This window comes from Perna viridis, chromosome 4 (genome assembly GCF_037379345.1).
Source record: "Perna viridis isolate PV_CMFRI_1.1 ecotype Kerala chromosome 4, ASM3737934v1, whole genome shotgun sequence".
In the NCBI taxonomy this organism is placed as follows: domain Eukaryota; kingdom Metazoa; phylum Mollusca; class Bivalvia; order Mytilida; family Mytilidae; genus Perna; species Perna viridis.
This window is the reverse complement of record NC_142448.1, coordinates 43147624-43173849: the sequence shown is the minus strand read 5'-3', so window position 1 is coordinate 43173849 and position 26226 is coordinate 43147624. Positions and strand designations below refer to the sequence as shown.

The 26226-nt window shown below is 32.2% G+C and overlaps 3 protein-coding genes and 1 long non-coding RNA gene across 7 annotated transcripts; 1 reads left to right on the top strand and 3 right to left on the bottom strand.

Annotated features, from left to right (window-relative positions):
* Positions 1 to 363: 363 nt before the first annotated feature.
* Positions 364 to 4222, bottom strand: LOC148620180 (uncharacterized). Its single transcript, XM_088580854.1, has 5 exons — positions 4084 to 4222; positions 2965 to 3595; positions 2639 to 2683; positions 1418 to 1516; positions 364 to 888 (listed from the first exon to the last, which is right to left on the bottom strand). The coding sequence occupies exons 2-4, from the start codon at positions 3574 to 3576 to the stop codon at positions 1454 to 1456; spliced, it is 720 nt and encodes a 239-aa protein (XP_088436980.1). The 5' UTR covers positions 3577 to 3595; positions 4084 to 4222; the 3' UTR covers positions 364 to 888; positions 1418 to 1453.
* LOC148620179 (uncharacterized) lies at positions 1787 to 8353 on the top strand. The gene is made up of 3 exons (XR_015921741.1): positions 1787 to 1949; positions 4847 to 4950; positions 6422 to 8353. It is a non-coding gene; the product is annotated as an uncharacterized LOC148620179 (long non-coding RNA).
* Positions 5750 to 16279, bottom strand: LOC148620178 (uncharacterized). 4 transcript variants are annotated; one of them, XR_015921740.1, is made up of 6 exons: positions 13874 to 16279; positions 12749 to 13633; positions 12400 to 12444; positions 12041 to 12102; positions 11391 to 11541; positions 8808 to 8942 (listed from the first exon to the last, which is right to left on the bottom strand). XR_015921740.1 is itself a non-coding variant. In XM_088580850.1 (5 exons), exons 2-5 carry the CDS (start codon positions 8933 to 8935, stop codon positions 5949 to 5951), a joined length of 738 nt encoding a protein of 245 aa, XP_088436976.1. In that variant the 5' UTR covers positions 8936 to 8942; positions 9311 to 11536; the 3' UTR covers positions 5750 to 5948. The 4 variants fall into 4 exon arrangements, 3 of the variants coding, with proteins under 3 accessions (XP_088436976.1, XP_088436977.1, XP_088436979.1); XM_088580850.1 differs by lacking the exons at positions 12041 to 12102; positions 12400 to 12444; positions 12749 to 13633; positions 13874 to 16279 and adding exons at positions 5750 to 5981; positions 6504 to 6549; positions 7404 to 7471 and having other exon boundaries at positions 8345 to 8942; positions 9311 to 11536; XM_088580851.1 differs by lacking the exons at positions 12041 to 12102; positions 12400 to 12444; positions 12749 to 13633; positions 13874 to 16279 and adding exons at positions 5750 to 5981; positions 6504 to 6549; positions 7404 to 7471 and having other exon boundaries at positions 8345 to 8942; positions 11391 to 11536.
* Positions 16280 to 16424: 145 nt separating this feature from the next.
* On the bottom strand, positions 16425 to 26169 carry LOC148620177 (uncharacterized). Its single transcript, XM_088580849.1, has 6 exons — positions 26045 to 26169; positions 24729 to 24837; positions 18496 to 19114; positions 17858 to 17908; positions 17427 to 17487; positions 16425 to 16595 (listed from the first exon to the last, which is right to left on the bottom strand). Coding segments are annotated over exons 2-6 (750 nt in total). The 5' UTR covers positions 24746 to 24837; positions 26045 to 26169; the 3' UTR covers positions 16425 to 16593.
* Positions 26170 to 26226: the final 57 nt, after the last annotated feature.

Sequence of the window (26226 nt, the reverse complement as noted above, 5' to 3'; positions counted from 1 at the left end):
TGGTATTAAAAAATACCATTTTAAGGTGTAATTTGAATATTTGCAACACCAAAATAAAGAGAAATAGACAAAATTTTCTTTCATTTCGCAGTTTGAGTTGTTATTGCATTGAAATGCACTGAAACAAATATTTCAAAAGCAATTTACTCTGTAGAAACATTAATTCTATAAGATTCTGATGAAAAACTCCTGAGAAATTCCAGTAAGGCAGGGATCAAATAGTATTCTTTTCAAATAGAGAAATCGTCCTGTGTGATATTATATTGTCAGTTCAATGGGTTGTTGACATGCATGTTTCTGAATTTCTCCATTTTGCCTGATTCTAAGAGAGACATTACCTTGACAAAATATGACAATGAAACCATCAATGGAACAGTTTTATTGGTATTTTTTGTAAACAAGTGAATAAAAATAATGCAAACAACGTTGAAACATAACAAAAATAATTTAAATAAATTTGAAAAAAAAAAATTATGGTAGAATAAGACATAAAATGTGAATATCCATATTCTTGTTTTGAAAAAAAAAAAAATAAAAAAACTAACAAAATATGGACAACAATCATACCTAAGGGTTACATACATGCACACAAAAAAAATAGCATTATCTTTGATGAAACAAAAGATGAGATCATTGAAAACTGATAGCAAATAACTACAACTTAAAGGACAAGGTAGAAAATTATATAACGCAACATCGTTTTGTTCATTAAAAGGGAAAATACGGTCTCCATTACCATTTGCAGCATGTTAAACCATTTAAGCATTTCTCTGCATCTGCTGAATGTCTGATTTTAGGACGAGGAAATTCATCTCAAATATCTTTGATAAAACTGATTTCGATCATTCGAGTCTCGTTCCCTTTGCCAATGTGATCTTTATCTTTAACCTGTGAATTGAAAAAAAAATGTTAGTCTCTTGTTTCCCCCCAAGGGGTAGTATTTTCGAATGAAATAAAAGGATGTTGGTTATGAAGAGATAACATAGGTGTTACAGACAGAATTTAAAGGACAAAAAAATGTTATTAGTACTATATATATGGCCAGTCGATAATGTTATTACAGCTAAATTAGTTTCCCAATGCGATACAATTGCAAAATTGTGTATAGACCCTTTTGTGCTAACGATGGGGTAGTCGATGAGCATGCGTAGAGCATACTCCATAAACACTTCCGGGAGGAAAATTCTCTTGCTCTACCCAAGCCCTACTTCGCGGAAGTGTATATTGAGCATGTTCACCGACTTACCACAAAAGGGTCTATAGTGAAAGGATAAACGACAAAACTCTACTCCAGTTTGGAAAATTACGTAAATTCTGAATATAATCAGGAATGTTTACGTTATCTTACTTGTTAAAATAACAAAGTTAAGAAATTTACAACATGGCATGTAATGCATATATCATCACTTTCACTTACATTTGAATGTAAACAAAGTCAGTAAAATACCTATCCTCAGAAAGTCTCAATGGCTATAGCAATTACTAACGCTATCACTGACATGAAAAGCAGTAAGATCTGGATATATGTTAAGGACATACTCAAATTGTTTGAAGGGTATATTTTTATATGCTTCTTCTCTCTTTCAGCTTTCAGTTTTAGCTTATAATTTCTTCCATTTTACACGTTTCAAATATGACCATCCTATGACTAAATTAGAATCAACAATTCATAATTTAAAGGGTAAATTAAAATGATTTAAATTAGAACCGAAAACATAAATACACAAATGATTGTACGTGTATTGTATCGATTAGTTCAGTACTTATTATAACGTATAATCGATTATTTGGAGTTATTTTGCAGTCACTAATACAAACAAAATTTAATCTGCAAAATAACAAAATATGGATTGCTTGGTCAATGAAATTGAAATTAGCAGCATAAATTTCGTTCATCAGACATTTTATGTACATCCAGCAAGATACCTATTTATTGATGGCTTTTCTACGTAAGTAACGATGTTATATACTGAATATTGCATGTCAAAATCTGTACAACATGGTGTATCAACCTGATACTCGGATATCACCCCTAGGGCCACCGGCATGCGGGATGATATAGATCGAGGAATGAATTATAGCATGTGTTAATTATATTATACATTTTAACCATACTTCAAGTATGGTCTGTTAAGGAGTGTGCTATAAAGTATGCGATATAGGTCTAGGGTGTGATATAGGGTATGCGATATAGGTCTAGGGGTGTGATATATGTTATGCGATATAGGTCTAGGAGTGTGATATAGGGTATGCGATATAGGTCTAGGAGTGTGATATAGGGTATGCGATATAGGTCTAGGGGTGTGATATATGTTATGCGATATAGGTCTAGGAGTGTGATATAGGGTATGCGATATAGGTCTAGGAGTGTGATATAGGGTATGCGATATAGGTCTAGGGGTGTGATATAGGGTATGTGATATAGGTCTAGGGGTGTGATATAGGGTAAACGATATAGGTCTAGGAGTGTGATATAGGGTATGCGATATAGGTCTAGGGGTGTGATATAGGGTATGTGATATAGGTCTAGGAGTGTGATATAGGGTCTGCGTAATACAGTTTAAACAAACACTTATAATGCATATACAAAAAGTTATATTTTAATTTAAACATATGATATATCAGAATAGAAGGATACAATGATGATATTTATTACGATTAGTGTCAGTTCTGTACATCGTCTCTGAAAAAAAGGATAACAAATTATTATAATATGCAAGTCTCTTATTATTTTATACTTGTTTCTTTTTTTTATTTCTGAAACAGTCACAATAAATTTAGGCCCAAGTATTTTCTCCAAAAAATGTCAGACTAAAAAAAATTCTTAAACTGAACAAAGAAACACAGAGAAGTTCGGACAAGCGGGAAAAGATATTGGTTCTAAGAGAGTGGTTCTTTCTTGATTAAGCCTGATGCCCTCCCCCCCCAAGGCACCAATAGAAGAAAGACAAACACATATAATACCTGAGGGCTTGTCATGTCAATCTGTTTAATTTTCGAGTCCTCGATCGTGCTAATTCTAATCAATCCAATATCGTGTTGAGTCGCCCCAAGATGCTGAAGGTTAGGGGACAGTTCACCCCACATCTTTTCAAAATCATTTGCATTAATTCGTTGGTCAGTGTAGTCAAGTTTTAGTCTTGTTTTTATTTTCAAAATTTTCTCTACTGCTGCCATGTCTTCAGGTGGCAAGATTTCGAACTGTCGGTACAGAAAAGCAAGCTGACCCATTTCAAGATCACGTGGCAGTATTCGTCTTGACACGATATGGCATAAGCATGGGTGGACATTGCAGTGTGCGTTTATTTTGTATCCATATTCGTAGTAGGCATCTAATTTGTCTCGATTGATGGGTCTTGATTTTGCTGTGTTGCATCCATCAACATTCTCACAACAAACCTTGTTGTTCCAATAGAGATGCATTATGGTATGTTTTATGTTGAAGTTGTTGAGAAAGTGCTCGAGTGATTGGTTTGTTCGAAGTAAGTAGTTCTCCATTTGCTTTTCAACTGTTGGTGTAGCAATTCTGTGAAATAATCTGTCTATACGGAGATAGTTGTCCCGTTGAGTCGCCATGTTTTTGTTGTCGTTAATCCTGTAAATATATTTGTGTAAATTACGTATTCTGATTTTGTATAGATGATATTTACAAAAGTAAAAAAATGAAAATCACATGAGCGGTTGCTGAGCTAAATTTGTTACTTGGAAAGGTGGGGTCTTAGAGAATAATATCAATCCTGTGGTTTCAAACCTGTATACTTTATTACTGTTCTTAAATATTCTTAGATAAATTGCTGGTCGATTTTGTATCTGTATTTTTCGATTCACCTGATCCATGCTCCCAGTTTTTATTGAAGTACAGGTTCTTATATGCTTTTGCTTCTTTGTACCTGATATGCTCTTGCTTTGTTTTGTGTGTCAGTTATCCCTGTCTGGTTGCTGTCCATTGATAGTGTGCGAACCCTGGTTCCCTTGATCCCCCTATACTTGCACATTTGGATGGATCGTTATTTTGTGTAATAGCAATCTACATGATGTCTTTGAGCAAAAGGAATCTAACCTAATACTGTCACTGAAACTTACCAACTTCCTTCAAGTTATAAAGCCCACCATATTGTAGTGATAGTTGTTTATGTCACATGTTTTTTTATTAAACTTTACGAATTTGATACTTGATATTCGTAATCAACGTTTCGGCTAGTGATTAACAGAAAGATTTCACATGACACCAAAGAGGTTTCTTTTTTTTTGTTTATATGATATTGTTTAAAAATGGTTAGATATGTATATTTTGGTTATATAGCCCGTTTCAATTATACTACGCTCCAACAGTCGCTTTCAAATGCCACTAAACCCATGTGTAATATGAGTCATTTGGACATATTTTGACGTCCCATTTTGTCATTTATATATATATATATATATATATATATATATATATATAATTACGTATTAAGTACCATTCTGTGTAAAATCCAGGCAATGGGTAGCACAATTTTTTGCGTCAAATATACTCAACACAAGCTATTTAAGTTTTTCCTTAAGCGTCTGTGACGTAGATATTTTTGACTACTTATATAAGGAAAAAATGCGGGAAAAAGTAATAATCTTTCAGCTATTGAATATTAAAAGACAAATTCAAATCAGCCAACAACATAAAAATAAGCTGCTATGATTCCACACATCATAGAAAATATGGTATGGTGATCATTTCGTTGTTCATATTATGTTCGAATAACAATAACAATATCAGTTATTTTATTGTGCTTTGGCAGTGTCTATACAATATTTACAATAGACCTTTTTCATATTCCCGACTATGACTTCGTCTTTTATACATTTAAAGCAAAGGGAAGCAACTCTCCAACCCGACAGACTTATTTACTGTTCGATTGGAGAAATGGACAACAGTGGAGTTTACATTCAAATATTTGATTTATTGAAGCAGCAGTAAGTACTTAGATACTGTTAAATAATTTACTCACACCGTTTAGGTGCTTACTAAAATGTTTACTAATCCTTCTTTCTTAAATGAGACTGCCAACCAGGTTGTCGTATGTTGGTGGGTTACGTCTCTTTGAAAACTTGCTAAAATGGCTTGCATTCCGTAAAAATGTCGACTATTAAGAGTTTTTGTGTGTGTAATTGTTTGACTTTTTTCTAACTCTTTCTCATTCATTCGTTTGTTTCTGTGTGAATTTTGTACATTTGTGTTATTAAAGGTGAATCGTCTGCTTTCGTAGTACAACCCCCTCCCTGTTCCTTGTTCTAATCATGGTCTCCTAACGGTTACTTCCATTATGTTTGGCATACTTCTAACTTCTTAAGTAACAGTCTTTCTAAGAATCATGCAAATTCTATAAAAAGTGATACATCTAAAAAAAGGCTACATATTTTTATTGTTGTAATTATGTTGCTCTGTAGGTCTATATAATGAAGTGTATGATGACAGTTCCAATTTGTCTGCTCTAAGGAGATAATCCACATGGAAAATAAATCCAATATTTTCTATTGTATTTTAGTGTTATTTACGGAGTTTCCTCCCTTAATTTTGAATTATTCAGTGCATTCTATATATTTTTTAATTCACATGAACAAGGGTAATTTCCTGTTTACAGGACATTTTAAACAAAATATCAAAAATAAAAATATGTAGGCTTTCCATCCATGAATCACATATTGCATGCTTCTTTTGTGGAGTGCAACTTAACATTTGATCTTTTCTGAAATAAGTGTTTGTTTTTATCAAAAAAATTGTTTTTGTTATACTTTATTTTATAGCTTGTTTGTATACAGACTGTGATATCCTGATTTTAAACGTTGCCTGTTGAATATCGTATTTATCTTTAATATGCTTATATTGTACAACTTCAAGTACATGAATGTATAATACGCAATTAAAGTAAAAATGTCTACTTCAATTCACTACAAATCTGTTGTTCATCAGGTCAGTCGAATAACATTGCATACCACAGAATTCTCTGAAGAAAGGAAAAAACAGAAGGATTCATAATAAGTGATTCAAAACGATAAATAACATAAATATATACAAAATAACAAAAGCAAATGAACAACTCGGACTCCACTAAAAACTGGGAGCATGGACCAGGACTTTTTTCGACGAAATTCATTCGTCGAAAAAAAGACATCAGCCGAAAAAGATTTTTTTTATTTATTTAAATATTCATTACTAAAACTGTACTTTGAAGAACCTATCAAAATAAAATGCATGATCATCATTTTTTTAATGTTATGAAAATAGTCATGGAATCATTTTGAGTCCCTCACCAAGTTTGTTAAAAGAGCTGCACAACTAAAATGATAAAGATCAAATTCAAAACCAGACCAAGCAAGCGCAACATTTAGTCCTAACATAACATGTCTTTTTAGTGTCTTTCAATCTTTAGATTTTTTTTTCCAGATTTGAGGATATTCATCATTTGCTCCTTTAGGAAAAATTATTCTAATATTAAAATTCATGGTACGCAAACCAGAGAACTTACCAGACAACGAATAATATGAGAGCAACAACGCCACCTATTGGTACACCTAAAATTATAATTATCTGAATTTGTCAGGAAAATGCATTTGCATATAAATAAAGTTTCAAAATAACATAATACCATGGACATTTCAAGGGCCGATAACTCCGTCAAAAACCTAATTTTATTAACATTCAATTGAAACATTTCTGAGCAAAGCCAGTGATGCAGAGATTAAATAATGGTCTTTTCAAATAGAGAAAGCATCCTTGAGTAACATTTTATTGTCAGATCGGTTGGGTGTTGACATGCATGTTTCTGATTTTTCCCATTTTGCCTGATTCTTACAAATACTTACACTTAAGTACACATCAATAATTAAAAGTCAGTCAAATACGTCACAGATCAGCTTAAATATCATTTAATAGGATTTAAATGACAAAAACCATCACAAACTGGACAATCTTTGAATGCATTAAGCGAAAACACGTGAATTGAATTAGTATCATTTTGCTAGAGCTAATGACACTTTTAATAATAATATCCTTTTTTTTCAAATTCAGAAAAAAGACTACTAATAATACCACTTGTTTTTACTTTAGTGTTAATTTGTGTCATTATCTTTGTCTGACAAAAGCAGGGGGCGATAATTGATAGAAGTTATCCTTGAGCTACTGAGATGTTCTTTAAATATACTTAATCTAATTTTGAGGATCACAATAGTCTCAATTATTTGGTCTTTGACGGCAAGAGCTACCGATATCACACCAATACTAACTAGCAATATGAAAGCTTATGCAGGTAGTTAAGTGTAAAATCAATATGATTTTTTCCTCTCATTTTGTTTCCGCTTCAAGAATGAAACAATTACATATCTTATGTGTTTGACGATTAAGAAATGTAACTAAAAAAATCACATACAGAACGTTAATTTCTAAGGATACAACAATTGCCAAGCATAACGTCTTGAACCATGGACATCTGCATTTCTACAACATACAATTATAATATTCGTATACAATCAATATGAAATATTAAAATTGAAATAATAAAACAACCTTTACAACTTGCCAAAGAAATTGTTAATACTGTGAACATTGAGCGTAGTATTACCGCCATAACAAATTTTAGAAAGATCATAGGTCATTAACAATTCCAGAGAACCTATTGAAATAACGGATCGCGTCAAAATTACTTTGAATGTATTTTTTAAAATATATGTTATACTGTCATGTACACTTGCTGTACCCGTGCATAATATTGTTTTGGGGACAGATGCAGCCTGCACGATGGGATGAGGGTTTCCTCGTTGTTCATTGAAAACTAACGAGTGGCCTTGAGCTGACAATTTTCATCCGAGAGGGGTTGTTGTCTTCCTGATATACTAACCATGTCTATTCTATTTATATCATGTATTCCATTTTTGTGACTTCAAATAAGTTATTTAGAACATAACATTGGAAAGTTTAATCTTCAACCAAATATTTAAAATCGTGATGAGAGAATTATCAGATTCATATATAGATATATTATGAAACTGTTAAAATATAAAACGTATGAGTCTATAAGGTTTTAACCTTTTAAAATGATTTTGAAATACTTTTACTTTGAGCCAACCTTACCATATATCTCAAGCAGAAACTTCTTTGTACTGATTTTAGAATAATTGCCTTCAAATTGACAAATATGCTTAGGCGCTTATTATTATATATGTAGTCAAAGAAAAACAAGCATGTTCGTTGCTTTACGTTTGGCGGATGACTGCCTCATTGGCAATCATACCAAAACTCCTATTTTTTTACATATCTAAGGTAAAGATAAATAAAAGAGAATACAGATAAAGACGAAATGAAAGAGAATACCCTGTCATCAATTGGTGGCGGACTAGGGGTTCGGTTAAATTTAAGTCTCATTATTTTATCTATCTGTTTCTGTGTGACGCCAAGTACCATAAGGCTGTCCGTGACTGAATTCCACTTCCGCTGGTAGTCCTCATACTTAACTAATCCAGTTGTTGTGTCATTCATTTCTTGGTTGAATGTTTTAAGTCTCCTTACAGCCTCTAAATCTAGACCATCGACCATTGAAAACTCTATGATGAGGAAACATATAACATTGAGGTTCATATTCCGGAACTTCCGTATTGTTGGAACCACGTGACATACACATCCGTGCTTTGTGCAATGTTCATTATTATTGTCATTGTACATAAAGTTCCACTGTCTTTTGTTTAGAGTTGCCATTTTCGGGTAATTGCAGTTTGCATGGAGATGACAACAGGATGGTTTTACCCGAAAACAATGCAGAATTCGATGTTTATGTATCTCAAGAAACTTAAATATATTTATAGAATGTGCTTTCAGATAGTTTTCCAGTATTTTCTCGCATGTTGGATAGACGAGTCGGTTAAGTATTTCATTCAGCCGTTCGTAGTTTTCTGTTGCTGATGACATTGTAATACTGAAATTATTATAACGATCTTGGATTCTTAATGTGACAATACTTCATTTCTATGAGGGTATTACATGCAACCAATATTATGAATGAATCAAGACATTTTCCCTAATTAATCTATTCAATATAGAACTGGTCATTAATCAAAATAAAATGTTTGTTTATTATTAGTCTTTAGTCATGTTTAAAAGTTTTAAAATTTAAAAGTGATTCAAACTTTTCCACTTACACAGCCAAAATACGGACTTAAACCTGCTAAAACTTTTTTCAACCTGAATATACTCGCATATTACAAGTACAAAAAGGGAACAAACACCTATAAAAACATACAAGAAATCAAAAAAACAGAAGTTTAAAGAAATGATAATACTTACATTTACTGGTTTTTAACAGACATATTAATAAGTTTGGAATGAGGTTCTCATATCTTTGTCTTTATTGGCATAACTCAATGACCAAAATGTAAAATGATATTGATTGACTTTTAAAAACAATTGAAAATTTAGTATCATTAACAAATGACAACCAGGTACAATTAATCATGGGCAGATTTGTTTGGTGTAGTTTCGTGTGTATCGGTTTAAAAAATTGACAAGAGTATATCATTTAAACTGTTGGCTTATACCGAACTCTCCATTTGTGGGTTTGCCTAATATGGAGACACAACATCGTCAAGATTTGCATATCCTTTAGAACCAGTAAAATATATGGTAAAAGAGTAATCAAGGGATCCAAGATTCTAGCGGCAATCAAAAGAATGTTATCCAGGGACGAAGACCAGACATGGAAAACAGACAAACACGACAAAAAACATAAAGTAACTAAAATAGTGCAAACAAAGTAACAACAGTAAATGAACAATATGTTGAGAGTGTGCAAATGAGCAAAAATATCTTTGCAAATGGGTGTGGACATTTATCACAACTTGCAGTTTAAGGAGGTATACCTAGGGTAAGGGACATAACCATTTAAATCAGTGATATGTTTGAATTATATTCAATTTCACCAAAGCCTGTCACGCTGCCATTTAAAACAGAATGAAATCACTCCAAATTATATTGATGCTGACATGAGATTGATGTAAAATGCTGAATACAAACGTTCCAATGATTTGGAAGAGTTGTGTCCCTTATCCTTGGTCCACCTCCTTAAATGAGATATATTTTAAGACAACAGTAAAAACCACTTTCGTACTCAGTTAAAATCCCGACTTAAAACCATTATGCATCGTTGCTTTTCGAAAAGAAAAGATGGTACATTGAGATACAAATATATAGTTCTTTGTAGGGAATCCTCATACTTTGTAAGAAATAATTCCAAATCATCTTCTAAATATACATAGGAAGATGTTTACAAAATACTAGAATTTTTAGTCGACATATATGTCTATTGTGGTGGACGCGTTTTTCAAGAAACGGTCGACATTCCAGTGGGAACAAATTGTGCTCCTCTACTTGGCTTCTGGAACAGGGTTATGTTGCTACAACATTGAAGTCATCACTGCAGAAGTTTTATGGTCGTCATCATTAACTCCTGGATTGTTATGGTATATCCATCTGCGCCATAAAAATTTATTTATTCTACGTGGCATAGTTTTCCTTTCCTCGTTTGCCTACCCCGGACTTGACCTTTTATGAGCAACTCGGCGGGTGTTTCTAGAAAAGCAGAGGACGATTATCTTACCGGTGCACCTGGTCCATTCTCCCAGTTTTAGTGGAATCTAAGTTTCTCATTTGCTTTTGTTACTTTGTGTGTATGATTTTGGTTGCTTCATGTTCTTTGTTGTGTATGTCTGTTTTCCATGTCTAGTCTTTGTCCTTGGATTACATCTTTCGATTACCGCTATAACCTTGGTTCCCTTGATTATTCTTTCATTCGATAGACACAACATACAACCTCAAACAATTATCCCAATGTCTTTTTTATTTTTATTTATTTATTTTATTTTATTTTTTTTTTGTAAGTGGAAATTATTTCTTTTTATTTCAGAATTATAATACGCTTAAGTTATGTAATCAAATAAATAGCTTTTTAACGACAAAATATAGTTCACGAATCAGTTACATAAGCGTTCGTTAATATTTACTTAATGTAAATTGTACACAAAAATATGTGTAACGTGTTTTCTACCGCCTCAGTGGTATCCTGGTAGCATAGACACATAGAGCTAATGACACCAAAGGCTTTATTTGTGATCTTTTCTGCAAAAACGGCTTTTTCTTCGTGACTTGTGCAAAGCAGGACAACATAGCATAGACATTTTACTAAGCAAATGCTTTATTGAAAAAATAACATATCCATTTCAAGAGATGAAGTGTTCGTGGCATAATGCAAATGAAAAACTATATAAAAACTTTACGCAGGTCAAATTTTGACCATTTGTGCACATAAATGGCGTTGACGTTTACATCATTTAATAGTTAATTTGAGCTTGTTTTTTTTTTTTTTACTTACTTTCGAATTTTTTCCTATTACCGAGTATTGACATCAACGTATAAAGTTTCTCCCACAGTATCTAAAATTACTCATTAGGTTTATTTATCAATTTATAATATGTACACTGATTTCAAATATCCTCGTTTCTGTATCTTTATGTTATAATTATCTGAAAAGAAAAAAGATTTTAAAGCTGAAATATGGTATGCACAAATCTTGAAAAAAACATTACGTCACATGGTTACCGTTGTTTTAAAGTTATTCTATTTATCATTTAATATATTACATTTTCCCCTCAACAGTTTGAAATGTACAACTCAAAATTTTGCAATTTTAGAAATACAATTACCTATAAGGATAACAACAATATTACCGAACACTAATTCGTTTCATAATCAAGTCAAGTTCACAATAAATCTGACAAAATAGATATTACACCACTGTAAGTTTTACTTACAAGAATGATCGTTATGTAGACAATTACAATGCACTGACTTGACAAAACAAATCTGATATACGAATGAGTCTCGGGATTGCGAGGAAATACGAGTCTGTGACGCCATAGCAGAAAGTTATATACCATCAGTGACTTGTGAGTATACAGCTAACTAGTGTGTGTGATAGAACAGTTGCAGTATAAATTTTCTTTTATGGATATATTGTCTTACCATGAAAGAGCCATGGCCAGGGCAACTGCTATACCAATTGGTACTGCGAGGATTAATATTATCTGACCATTGTTAAGGTCAAATATAATAAAAATCTTTAAACTTAGTAGACGAAACTATTTTTGTTGGGGATATGATTTCCTTATAGTTATACACATAATATGTTTATTTTCAAAAAAGCTTATAGAATGATATGAAAGTTAAATTTGAATTTCGGTACACCAATTCAGTGTATTTAATTTTAAATAATCTATTATAGTGAAAAAATAAATTACAGTTAATAAAACAAAAGCCATTTTCTGTAAATCAGTCTACAGATTTCTTTTTTAAGGAAACCATTTAATTTGCGCGAAGGATACTATCACAGCCATTAATATCACTCTGCAAAAGCTAAAATCATATTCCTGTAAATATAAAATAAACATTGTTAAAACGTGCTCAATTTTGTAACGTTCTTTGTGGTAGGCGCTATTTGGATATTCAATTTCGGAGCAAAAATCAATGCAAAACGGAAATTATAATAGATACACAAAGGTTTTTTCAATGACGTATTAATTGGAATGTGATTGTTAGGTATCGCGTCACTTTTTCAATACTAACTGGTTTAACAAAATATTTTTTGTATAGTGCTTGTTAGTGTTTCTCGCCTTTTATTATTGTGGTTTTGGTTCATTTTTTTTTATATCTATAATATAAAGTACATTGTACCTTCTTTACCGGAACAGGGGTCGGAACAAGCCTTCTGACCTCATTCAAATCCGAGGAATCCATTCCCAAGAACTGAAGACTATCTACAATTTTATTCCACCACCTGTCATAGTCATCTTTTTGTACACGCTTGTATTCCAAATTGTTCATAAAGCGAAAGAATTTCTCTAGGTCCGTTACGGCTGTAAACTTACGGAAATCAACCATGTTGAATTCACGAAGAAAAAACGTTAAAATTTCTATATCAAGCTTTGGCATTCTCTTACTTTTTGTAAGTACATGACACACGCATCCTTGTTTGACACATTTTCTCGTCGGAACGTCCATGTAAATTTTACTCCATGCGTACTCAGTGAATGTTTGTGCATTATGTAGTACACATTTGTACTTGTTTTGAAAACAGCAGTATGAGTCATGGCGGACACAATGCATTATTCGATGTTTATTCCTGTCAAGGAATGTAAATAGTGTCAAATATTTGGACTCCAAGTAATTGTTGAACAGCCTTTTGCAATATACTAAGACGACCCTCTCCAAGAGAAGATGTAAGCGCTCATAGTATTCGTCATCAGTAAAATTCATTATACTATTCTAAGATAAGCCTTTCGTATTCAATTGTTTGACCGCAAAGATGGTTGAATATAAGATAATGTTTTGGCAAATATCATTTCACGAAATCTTAAATCACATTCTTTAATATATGAAGAAATTTATCAAAGTAATACGTCTCTAGTGGCAATTTACGTGCATTGCTTAATAGATACTGTTGATGATAAGTAAACGAATTCTACAATATTCTTTGCAAAGTGAAGGACATCCGTTTTGGGTTGTCATTTGCATGCATTCATTGCAACTAAATTCGGTATGTTTAAAAAAATCTAAACTCTACAACAGATAATTAAAATGATGCTGACAAAGAAATTCTAATATTATGGCAGATATTAATAAGTTGTTTTTTTAACCGGAAAAAGAAAAATATAAACTGCAATGAAGAAATAAAACCGAATAAAAAGGGATTTATAACATACTTTTAATGAAACCAGAATGTTAAATTTCATATTAAGGTTTTATTTCATTTTGAACTGACGAAATCAACTTTACTAAACAAAATTTAAATGAACTTACCAAACATATTATAACATGTGACCTAGTTTTTGACAACATATGCACAAATCGTACAAATGAAGTGAATCGAACAGATCATTTTACAAATTTAAAAGAAAAGCAATGATACTTATCGAAGACATGAGGTTTCAATTTCATTTGAATGATATTCACATATAAAACTTCAACAGATCTTTCTATACTTATGTACCCGTACTGGTAGTGTTCATAGTGTGAATAAAACAATGGTTTTATAAAGGGGCATTCATCCCTACATTACACTATTATTTAAATAACTGTTGTTTATGGTTAATACGTATAATATGAAAAAAATGAAAGCACATAAATAGCTTTGTGATAACCTCAAGTATAGAGGTTTAAACATTTAGATTTTTTACCGCAAAATACTGTAGAAATTTCCAAAGTAGGAAAATTTTTATGTTTTTTTTTATACAGACGATAGACCCATAGCCAAAAGGATTCAGGTGTCTGTCACGACGAGCTTAAATTTGGCAAGCACGGCGCTATTTAATGTAGGAACATATCGTCCAACGTAATAGCTGTTGTGTTTATTGATGATTAAAGCTTTTGTATTGTAAATACTGCTCTTTTCCGTTCGAAAAAGTATTTAAATAACAATATATAAAGATAGATATATATTAATCGCGTTTTCTTGATAAAGAACTGTACACTGTTATAGGTTTGCTATATATATTGTTCAAATAAACATTGTGAGCGAAAAATCTGATTCACTGCTTATGCCAAGTGTTCTTTTCAGTATAAAACCAAATGCACAAGTAAGTTGGTTTCATAATGTTTGCAATTTGAAAAATAAAACATATTTTCAAAGGGTAATCAAGGGAACCAAAGTTATATCGGTAATCAAAAGAATGTAATCCAGGGACAACGACCAAACATGGAAAACAGACATACACAACAAAGAACATAAAGTAACTACAATCATACATACAAACAAAAACAAATGAGCAACTCGGACTCCACTAAAAACTGGGAGCATGGAGCAGGTGCACCGGCAGGGTAAGCGTCCTCTGCTTTTCTAGAAACACCCGCCAAGTTGCTCATAAAAAGTCAAGTCCGGGGTAGACAAAGGAGGAAAGGAAAACTATGACCTGTTGAATAAATCAGTTTTCATGGTACAGATAAGTTAGGAGAAAGTGAATACCTATAGATAGTAACACAATCAGTGAAAAAAGATTTACTACAGTAAAATCTGTTTAAACCGAACCACGTTTGCATTTTAATTTTTTTTTATCTTTTTAGACAGGTATTTGCTTTACCAAACTTCAGCATACATTGAAATTAAGGAGGAAGTCTTAGGGTACGAAACATAACTCTACAAATCGGTAATACGTTTGAATCATATTCAATTTCACAAAAGCCTATCAAGCTTTCATTTTAAACAGAGTGAAATCAATTCAAGTTACTTTAATGCTTACATGAGATTGATAAAAAATGCTGAATACAAACGTTCCAATGATTTGTAAGAGTTGTGTCTCTTTCCTTATGTTAACCTCCTTAAATTAATTGAACTTTATAAATTTCCTGGTTTAAACAGATGTTCAGATTATTCAGGGTTAAGTTTAGACTGGTGTCATTGTATTATAGCAGCTCCTATTTTTCGTTTACAACTTCAAATGGTTACTAATTATATGTTCTCACTATAACCATTTAAAGTAAAAATTGTTATAATATGTGTGAACACAAAATTCACACGATCGACCAAAACACTTTAATTTTCAAATAATTCAACAAATACAGGGTTCACCATGATGGAAGTGAATTCGAATAAACATTTAAGGCAACATAAATAAATGTACATGTATACCACAGAAATTCCTTTTTATGATCTGACATTAAAAAAGGAGCATAGTGTAGTTAGATCCTTTAATCTCAGTTTCCGCTATATAGATGACGTATTATCGTAGTTTCGATGATTTGATACATTGCATCTACCCCCAAAGAATTCAGCCTCATATCTTGACCTACACTTTGAGATTGGCGGTAAAGGGAAACTATTGACCAAACTGTACCACAAATGCAATGACTTCATTTTGTATTGTTACTTTTTCTTTCATCTGTGGCAACATCCCTGGGTATGGGGTGTCATATCACAACTCATACGTTATGCCAGAGCTTGCCATAACTACGCAGACTTTTTGTATCGCGCCAGAGCTCTTAAAATTAGTTACAAAGTTATGTTGCTTCAAGATTGAAGTCATCACTGCAGAAGTGTCGTCATCATAAACTCGTGGGTCGTTACGGTGTATCCATCTGCACCATGAGAACCAAAGTTCAACGTGTCATAGTTTTGCCTTCCTCTTTTTTGTACCCTGGATTAGCAACTCGGCGGGTGTTTCTAGAGAAGCCCAGGACTATTACCAACCGGTGCACCTGGTTCATGCTCCCAGGTCCGAGTTGGTTATTTTATGTTCTTTGTTGTGTGTGTGTGTTTTCCATGTCTGGTCTTTGTCCCTGGATTATATTCTTTTGATTTCTGGTAGAATCTTGCTTCCCTTGATTACTCTTAAGAAAATTAAAACAACAAAAACAATTCAGAAATGAAACAATGTTCACTTGTAAGGAAAAAAAATACACGTAGTTATTTACTAAAACAAGTTTCTATCACGTTAAATTTGATCTATTTAACGTGTCCATCGAACAGGCTTTGAATCGACAAACTGGCTCGATGTCTTACTGTTGACAAACTTGATTAAACACTGTTCTGAAACAATAAGAAGTAAAAATTAGCAGAATATTTATGTTTCATATATGTGTACTGAATAACATTAAATCATACAAGAGTCGATTTTTGGTAGACTGAGAAACTCAGAAAGGACGTCCGTGCCACGTTTTGCTGTTTATTTTTATGGTATCATTTTGGATATGCATTCATAGTATTGAAATAAGAAAGAAAACCTGATATGAAAATATCTATCTTTTACACTTTATAATTGAAAGAATATCTTTGTTGTATATGATTTCGTTTTATATTGATTATTACAAAAATAAATTTGTTCTAATATTTGTTTTAAATGAAACAGTCAGTGCTGAACTTCCCTGAAACCCTGTGGTTTTCTTCCTTAATCGAATTCACAAAATTTAATGAGGCAATGTTTTTATTCATTTATTATTTTTGATGTTTTGTTTTAAACATAAAATAACATGTCGCTTTTCATATAACCCTTGCTCTCAGGAGATAAAAAATACATAGAATGTACTGTAGAATTCAAAATTAAGGGAGATAACTCCGTAAATGACACTAAAACACATTAGACATTGTTGGTTTTTTCAATGTGGATTATCTCCTAAAAGCAGACAGGCCGGAGTGATTACTTATTCATTTTATCCGAATAGATCTATAAAACAACTTATTAAGAAAAATAAAAATGTGTAGCCTTTTTTGGGGTGTATCACATAATAAAGACTACTACATATTGTTCTTTTTAGGTATGTCCCACTTAACAAAATACTTGGTACTAATCAATTTAACCTACTTTGGTTGATATTTTTTTAAATAGACATTAGATTTTTTATTCATTTAATTTATACTTACAGGATAGAACAAATGCAACGATAAGAGCAATCGTCAGTGGAACTGCTATTATGATGAATGCCTTTAGATACGATTAAGGAATTAAGCATGAAATACCTTTAGCAAGTTCAGGTAAATACCCTTGCTTCAAATGAAATAAGTTATAGTTAAATCCATTTATAATTATCTATTTCAGTGCCCTAGATCTAGCTAATAAATCAAATTATAGCCTGTTTAGATTAAATGTCCAATCTTTCTATTAAATTTCATAACATTCCATTGAATGGTTTGGAAGGAGTTGCGATTTCGATGTTGTAACATGTTAACCACTCAAGTAGAATTGTATTTTCCTTCATAGGCATTCGATAATAATTATCTTATATATTTAATGCACGTTCGTATACTTTAAAATTGAATCGTAACGAATAAGAAATTTCAATGACCAAGGATACTACAAAAACATAAATAAGTGGCCTACACCTCAAACATCTTAGTCGCCATCGCTGAAAAAAGATAAAATCATATGCGTTAATTTTAAATTGTTATAGTTTGTGGGAAATAAACCAGCAAATCATGGAGTTACGCTCTGATGGCGGTTTGTTATTAGTTAAGTGCCTTAGTGTACGATATTCTAACGACCATATTTGCCTTTGATATTGTGCCCAAAAAACTCAAAACTATATCTGCAGATTTTTTCCGTCTGATTTATCTGTGGTTATTTATGTTGATTCTCTAAGCAGGAATCGTTACCAACACACACACACACACACAAAGCTTCGTTATGTTCAGGTTTTAAAAACGTGAAAACTTTTATGGGCCCTTGCTCCCAATTTTTAGTGGAGTTTGGGTAGCTCATTTCCTTTGTTTCGATGGATGTGTTATTTCAGTTATTTTATATATTTGTGTTTGTCTATTTTCTTTGTCAGGTTGATGTCCCGGGATTGAGCTCTTTTTGAGAACGTTTTTATCCTGGTTCCTCTAATAATTCTCACCAAGTTTCTTGGTTCCATTCTTCACAAAAAAAATACATGTAGATTATCTTTTGTAGTTAGATGTTTCTTAGTTTAAATGAGCACAACATAATACTAACCACTTGACATGTCTCAGTCTGTTCATATTCCGGTACATCTTCAACAGGCATTTTCCTGACTTTGTCGATGTCACTTTTACTAACTCCAAGCTTCAGTAAATACTCGGTCATGTTTTTCCATTTTGTTTCGAATGGTTCATTATTTATTTTCTTCGGCCTCATAAATTCACACAACCTGCATTCACGATGTACTCCTCTAATTCCAGGCATAACATTAGATTTTCCGACGTTAAACGTCACCATAAGAAGAGACAAAATGTAACAGTCGACACTTGACGCTCGCACGTGATTGGTTATGACGTTACAAACACATGTCATTTTAGTACAGTGTGGATTTTTAGTGTCATCATACAATACAAGCCACTGGTTTCGACTCAACAGTAATTTTTCACGACTCTTACAATTCATTGCATTTGGACAACATGCGTTTGGTAGTCTGTATAAATGGAGGGCCTTATGTTTATGCCGGTCAAGCAAAGCACTAAACGATAACATTTCTTCTTTCAAATACGTGTCCAGAATTTTTAGCAATGCCGGTTTTGCACAATGTTTAAACAGATTTTGCATTCGTTTATAATTTGCTGTGTCTGTCATTATGTAAAGCGAATTACTTAATCTGCTAATTAGAAGAAAAACATTCGTCAGTATTTAAGTGCTGGAATCCGTAAGAATCAGGCAAACAACAAATTATTGACTTGGAATTGTCAGAGTATGCAAAAAAGTGAGTTCAAAAATGAAAAGAATCACAGCGGAGAGTGAGTTAACTCCTTTGATGATGAAATTGCAACGTATTTCATATTACTCGTACTCTAAAAACTGACACGTAAAAAAGAAGTAAATGTTATTTCTGCATTTCAGATAATATTTTGAATACGATTTTACAGAAATACTTGTGTATTTTTTTTTCACCATCATTCACCGACTGCCTGATTCCTCACTTACACCATTGGCTCATTCAGTTAATGCTGAGTCTTTGATTTGATGTTCCCTTTTCTTAACACGAAATAAACATTGTACTGTTAATTCAACAGCCATTATACCGGTAACAAATTTCAAATAAATGTCACAGAAGTCAACCTTTTAACTTACCTTTCAAAACTCCATTGAAATTAATCGACTTCACTTAGCTCTAGAAATACTCTTTTGAAATAACAGACAATGTAGAATTTAAATATACCCAACATAGTTCGAATTTTGATATCACGGCAACTATAAGTATCGATTAAAGTAATAGCTTGAACGTTAAAACAGGAAACAAAAACAAAATACAAACACAATGAAGCAAACACAATGAAATATAATCACATATAAAAACTGAAGATAAGAAAAACAAGTTATCGCACAAAAAAGGCCTGCAATATGAAGTATCACAAAAATCCGGGTGTGACATCAGATGCTCCGGAATGGTAGGGATGTCCTGCTCTGCCATTGGCACCAGTCACTGAATAAAAGTCGCTAAGAGTCAAGCTGCAATAATATATCTCCAACGACAAACTTTGTCATGGAGGCATCACAAAATGTGGAGCAATCCCTTGTAGATTACGGCGATTATTGTGTAATTTCAAAAAGTTGTATGATGTAATAAATATTAAAATGATGGACTATCCTCCAAAATAAACAAAACGAATGTCGTACACAATGTAGGTAAAAAATCATTGAACAATGAACCATTGATCTCGAACTTAATAATTACATATAAATAAATCAGGCAAAACTTACACGACACAACATCTTGAGGTTATGTTTAATATTATTATAGAATTTAAAACAAAACTAAGTTTGCACTGGTGTGAATTAAGAGCTCTACTTAAACAGTATGTAGTAGGAGCTACCCCGATTTAGCACGTTGTGTTATCAATCAGCTCAGTTTAATGACAATTTCTTGCCTCATCTTCTTATCGGTCAATAAAATTGTGATGACCACCGTACAACTTCTGTATTGATGATATTTACAGACTTACCCTGACTTAGCTTCTTATTTGACAGTTTCAATTTTCTACAAAGACCGTATGTGTACATACATCAAACATGTGGGGATCTTGGATCGGTCGAAAAATATGGCCGTCGTTACTTAAAATAGAACATTTTCATCACCAACATTCATGTCAGGAGACAATGTTTGCTATATAAACCAATTATCATTGAAATCAAAGCAAGTATAAAAATAAGCGAAAAAATAGCCATCATTGGGCTGAAAATTCTGTCTGGTCCTCTTATTTTCTATTTTTAGTAATGGCGGCCATGTTTTTCAGAGGATCAAAAATCCCACATTAGGTCTATGCAGAATACTCTATGGAACATTCATACCAAGTTTGGTTCTAATTGGTCAAGTTGTTTCAGAGAGGTTTTGAAAAACTGTTAACGACGACGGACGCCAAGTGATGGCAATAGCTCACCTGGCATATGGCCAGGTGAGCTAAAAAGGTTATTCACCAAAGTTACACAAAAATTGGTAGAGTATTTTTAAGTTATTGTGTGAACTACGGACGGACTGACACCGATATACCATAATACGCCCCTTCTTAAAAGACAGGCGTATAAAAAAGGACAGATATTTCTATAGCCATAGAATTTTATGACAAGTCTATAGTTCAAATGACTCATCACATGCAGGTAGTACTTCGATTTGTTTTTTTTTTTTTTTAGATTAATTTCTTACAAAGTCTTAAAATACAAAATAAACTTTATAAGAAACTTAACTTAATCATAGTTTTAAAAGTTTTTACTGCTTTAAGTATAAATTTATGAATACATATTAACATGTACACTATTCATTCAAGTTATACGAGATTCACCTTCTTACAATCCATAACAAATGAATGACTCTGGCTTACTGTACAGGTTGAAATAATGTTGATTTGTAACATGCCTGACCGACAAGCCACCTGGCGTACTGTCGTAATTTTATTCATCAACCAATGGGTAAAAGATCTCCATTATACCTCGACATTGAATGTTGATTCTTCAGTGTAAGTGGTAAGTTATTTGAAAGTTTAAAAAAGTTTTGAATCCTTTCCACAGTTGGTAATGCGCATAAAGTTATACAGGATTTGAGTGTACAGTAAGAATAACATTGTTTTCTGTACTTCTGAGTTTTACAATTGTACATCAATCAACACTTCAGAGCAGCCACTAGTTGTTTTTTTTATAATTGTCTCAAAATTCAAACCAACTAATCTATCGAAATCTATATTTATGCTGCAAATTATCTAATTGACCCAACTTTTATAATCGCTCCTGAAAACCTTGTGTGTACTTTGAGCATTTTTAAAAACTTTTTTTAATGCGGGAATACTTTGAACTTCTACTGTTCATTCAATCATTTGCTTTTGTTACCTTGTATGTATGATTTTAGTTACCTTATGTTCTGTGTTGTGTATGTCTGTTTTCCATGTCTGGTCTTTGTCCCTGGATTACATTCTTTTGATTACCGCTATAACCTTAGTTCCCTTGATTACTCTGTCATATAGCTCGGATCTCACAATATGCTTACGGTGCATCCATATGCGCCTTGAAAACGTATTTGCTCAACGTGTCATAGTTTCCCTTTCCTCTTTCGTCTACCCCGGACTTGATTTTTTATGAGCAACTCGGCAACGAGTTTTTGAAAAGCAGAGGTCGTTTACCCTACTGGTGCACTTGGTCCATGCTCCCAGTTTTTAGTGGAGTCTTAGTTGCTATTTTTTCTTTGTTACTTTGTATGTATTATTCTAGTTACTTTATGTTCTTTGTTGCATGTGTTTGTTTTCCATGTCTGGTCTTTCTCCCTTGAATACATTTTTTTTATTTGGTTCCCTTTATTACTCATTTAAATCTACACATTCAAAAGTTTTAGACAAATACTATTGTAGCATGACAGACAATTAAAAAACACTACAAGACACCTTAAGCTCATATGGTCAAAAAAGCAGACTTAAATAAGTTGACATGTATGAATTTTTCTAATGTACAATCAATTTGAAATAAGCAAGATGAGATTTCAAAGGACATATATAAAAAATAGACATGGTGAATGAAATTGAAGTTTTCAACATACATGTAGTAATATAAAACCTTAACATTCTTATCATGGTAGAAACAAAGAAAAAATGAACTTTCCAACTTAAACAAACTACAATTATTATAGTAAAGGGCATTCATAGTAAATATTTTACAGGGTCTAATAAAAACATCATTTTAGTAAATTCTGTTGAAAAATAACAATATAGACATTTTTGTTAATGTAATATATTACAAAAACTTCTCCAGGTCAAAGACAAATGGGAGACGTGAGCACAAACGAGGAGAAGCTAAAATGCTAATTATTTCTCCCTTGAGATTATGCCCTGACATTGGTATAGCTGATGTAATAAGGATATGATAATTTGAGACTTCTCATATTTCATGTTTTGCAAATTAAATACGTAAGATGAAGCGCTCAATAAATCAGTATCTTCGTCATGTTTGAAAACCAACAAAACTAATTATGTTAGCTTTAAAAATACACATACTTCAATGCCTACAAATATTGACTTGGCTACACCAACCCTGAAAAAAATTGTGTAACCAAATTAAGATATTTTGGTAGTCCACTCTAGCTTTGTTTTATTCTAGGAGCACTTAATATAATTAAAACAACACAAAAAAGTGTTCTATCATAGGTTATTATCTATACTCAACTATGGATAAAATACCACAAAAAAAAAAAAAAATAAAAAATAAATGAAACACAATATACAAAAAGTTAAAATCATGAGATTTGATTCAAAACAAATGTTAAAAAAAATCTGATATATTTGACAATAAGATTTAAGTCCCTATCAGTCAGCATTTGACAGCTGAAAAAGACTTTATCACTGGTGTCTTTAGGGTATACAAGGCAATGTGAAAATGTATGAGTCGAGATTACCCTTGTTCTACAAGCCACTAATATCAATTGAATCTATTTCATTCAAGACACTTCAAAACGTTCTTTTGTTCACAGACTTTAACATCAACACAATAAATAGTCACTGGGTTTGTGGACTGTCTCTCTCCTTATTTTGTTAGTCCAAATCAACTTAAATCATTCACAATAAGTCTCCAGAAAAGCGTTCCAATATCCCCCCCGAAAAAAAAGTGAGGAAAATTTTAAACCACTGAAATTTTCTAAGTCCAAGGGCCATAACTTCCATAAAAATCAATCAACCCTAACAAACATCGAATTTAATCTGTAACTTCTCATAGTAAGACTACATAACAAAATATAAAATCAATTGGTGAAAGCATTACAAAAAAAAAGTGTGGAAAACTGTAAATTCACTGAAATTTCCTAAGTCCAAGGGCCGTAAAAATCATTCAACCGTAACCAAAGACGAGCTTAATCTGTAACTCATCATAATAAGGCCACATACCAAAAACAAACAAAAAATTGGCAAAATATACATAAATAAACAAAATGTTTTTTTTTCAAAATTACAAAATATTGAGTTATTAAAAAACCCATTAAAATGAAGATTCAAATGACAGCAAAAGATGATCATAATTTGACCTTCCTTATTTATTTACACAAGTTTTTTAACATTAATTAAACACTATGATAACAAGAAATCTGGCAGCGATGGCTCACTAATGTTAACCCCGCTTTCAATCACTATATCAGTAACGTAAACGAAGTGCTTGTTAAACAGGAAGTTGTCGTCTATTTTTTTCTAAAAACGGATTCCACTATATGACATACCAACAGAAAGAATGTGTTAAAATTTCACGCATCTGTGATGAATAGAAGCTGAGGAAAGTGTGAGTTAACTTTCAACTTTCAAAAATATAAAGTCATAGTCATAGTTCTTGGTAAACAGGAAGCTGTTGTTCAATTGTTCCGAAAATGGGACCCACCATTAAAAGAATGTGTTAAAATTCAAACATGCAAAAACAAATAGTCAAAAAATAAAAGTCCTCGGTAAACAGGAAGTTGTAGTCATTTTTTTTCTGGAAATAAATCCGACCATATGACATACCTACGGGAAGAGTGTGTTAAAAATTTCAAGCTGCTGTGATGGGTAGATAAGGAAACACAGACACGGATAAAACGGTATACTCCCCTATCCTTTGAAGTGGGGGTATAAAATTAGATTTGTATTAAAGCTGCCGAAAACAAAATAGTGACTTAATACCTGAAAAAGAACTAGATTTATTGTTGTATAAGAGTGTCTACCTGTAACTTTTGTCAAACAAGTAAAGTGCATTCTTTGCTTGATTGAAAATTTCTTTCTCACCTTAGAATTATAAGCATCTAATTCTGCATCTAGCTCTTCTGTTGTTCTTGGTTTCTTGTTTCCACCAACACAACGACCCCTACCACCTCTTCGGTTTCCACCTCCAAATCTGAAAAGTTGGATTTTTACCGTAAAAAACTCAATGTATACTTCCTAATTCAAATACTAAGTATATTTTCCTATTTTTGTTCATACGTTTCACAAAATAAGCACAGGAGTTTAAAATTTAAAATTTTGAGATAACAAATTAAAAAAAACACTGAGTTTTAGTATATTGTTCAGCATACAATATAATTTGATCTTTTTTATTTAAAAGATACGTTAAACGATTAAAAATCCTTCCAAGCATGACTCCATTTTAGGTTTGTTTTAGTGTAACACATCATCAAGTTTGAAAAAGTAAACATATACATTTTACATAATTACTCCAGTTGCATAAATCAGGAAACAAGAAAAAAAAAGATGTACATTGTACGTTATACATATGTAGCTGAACTTGATGTATCAAAAAAACTTTAAGAATTGTTCTTTAAAATAATTTAACTCTTAAGAAAGCTGTAGCAGTTATTTTCTAGCTAAAGGTGGAAATTGAAATGGACTCTGCCAAAATTGTTTCTATACACTAGTGGCTTATGGAACAGACTCTTTTATTTCAATGTTAAGAACATTTAAGAAGCATTCTTAATAATAATCAGACAGGAGGTGAGTCATGCATAAAAAAAATCACAGATATTTTAGGTAAGTATTATACAGATTTTGTATTTATTTAGCACTTTGCTGAGTTTATGTGCTTAAAGTGGTTTCATTTGGTAGATTTTAGTGAGATGGTTTTCGTAAAAATACAGAAAAGACTATCGCTCCATAAATACATATCATATGTAGACCAAAAATAAATTAAGTGGTTTTATCTGCATGTATATCATGAATCATCTCTACCATAGGCAGTTTCATTTCACAGTTAAAGCCATAGTAAATTGTACATATTTTTATTAATTTAGTTAAAAGAACAAAATGAAATTATTCAATTTAATTTTAATTCATATCTATTGAAACTAAACACTGTCAAAGGAAAACTACAAATATTGCACTAGTGCTAAATCCTAGTGCAATATAAGAACAGTGTGTAAAAATCACAGTGGCTTGAACTTTTAAAACATTAATTCTTTCTGTATGTATGCCATATTGTGGGATGCATTTTCAGAACCACTAATACACTCAAAATGAAGTCTGTTCACAGCTGTAATGATTTCATTTTTGTTTATTTACTCATAAACGAACAAAGCTCCTTCATCAACTCTATTCGTTCTAAATCTTACCATCTAAAGGAACATTATTATATTGTTTCATAGCCTTGGCAGCATCTGAATTTCTCTCATAGATCACTTCAGCTGTACCAAGAGATCTGCCTGACCTGTCATAATGGATTGCTGCCGCCTTCAATGGACCGAACTCATCAAACAATTCCTATTCAAAAAGACGAAAATTGTTCATTAAATTA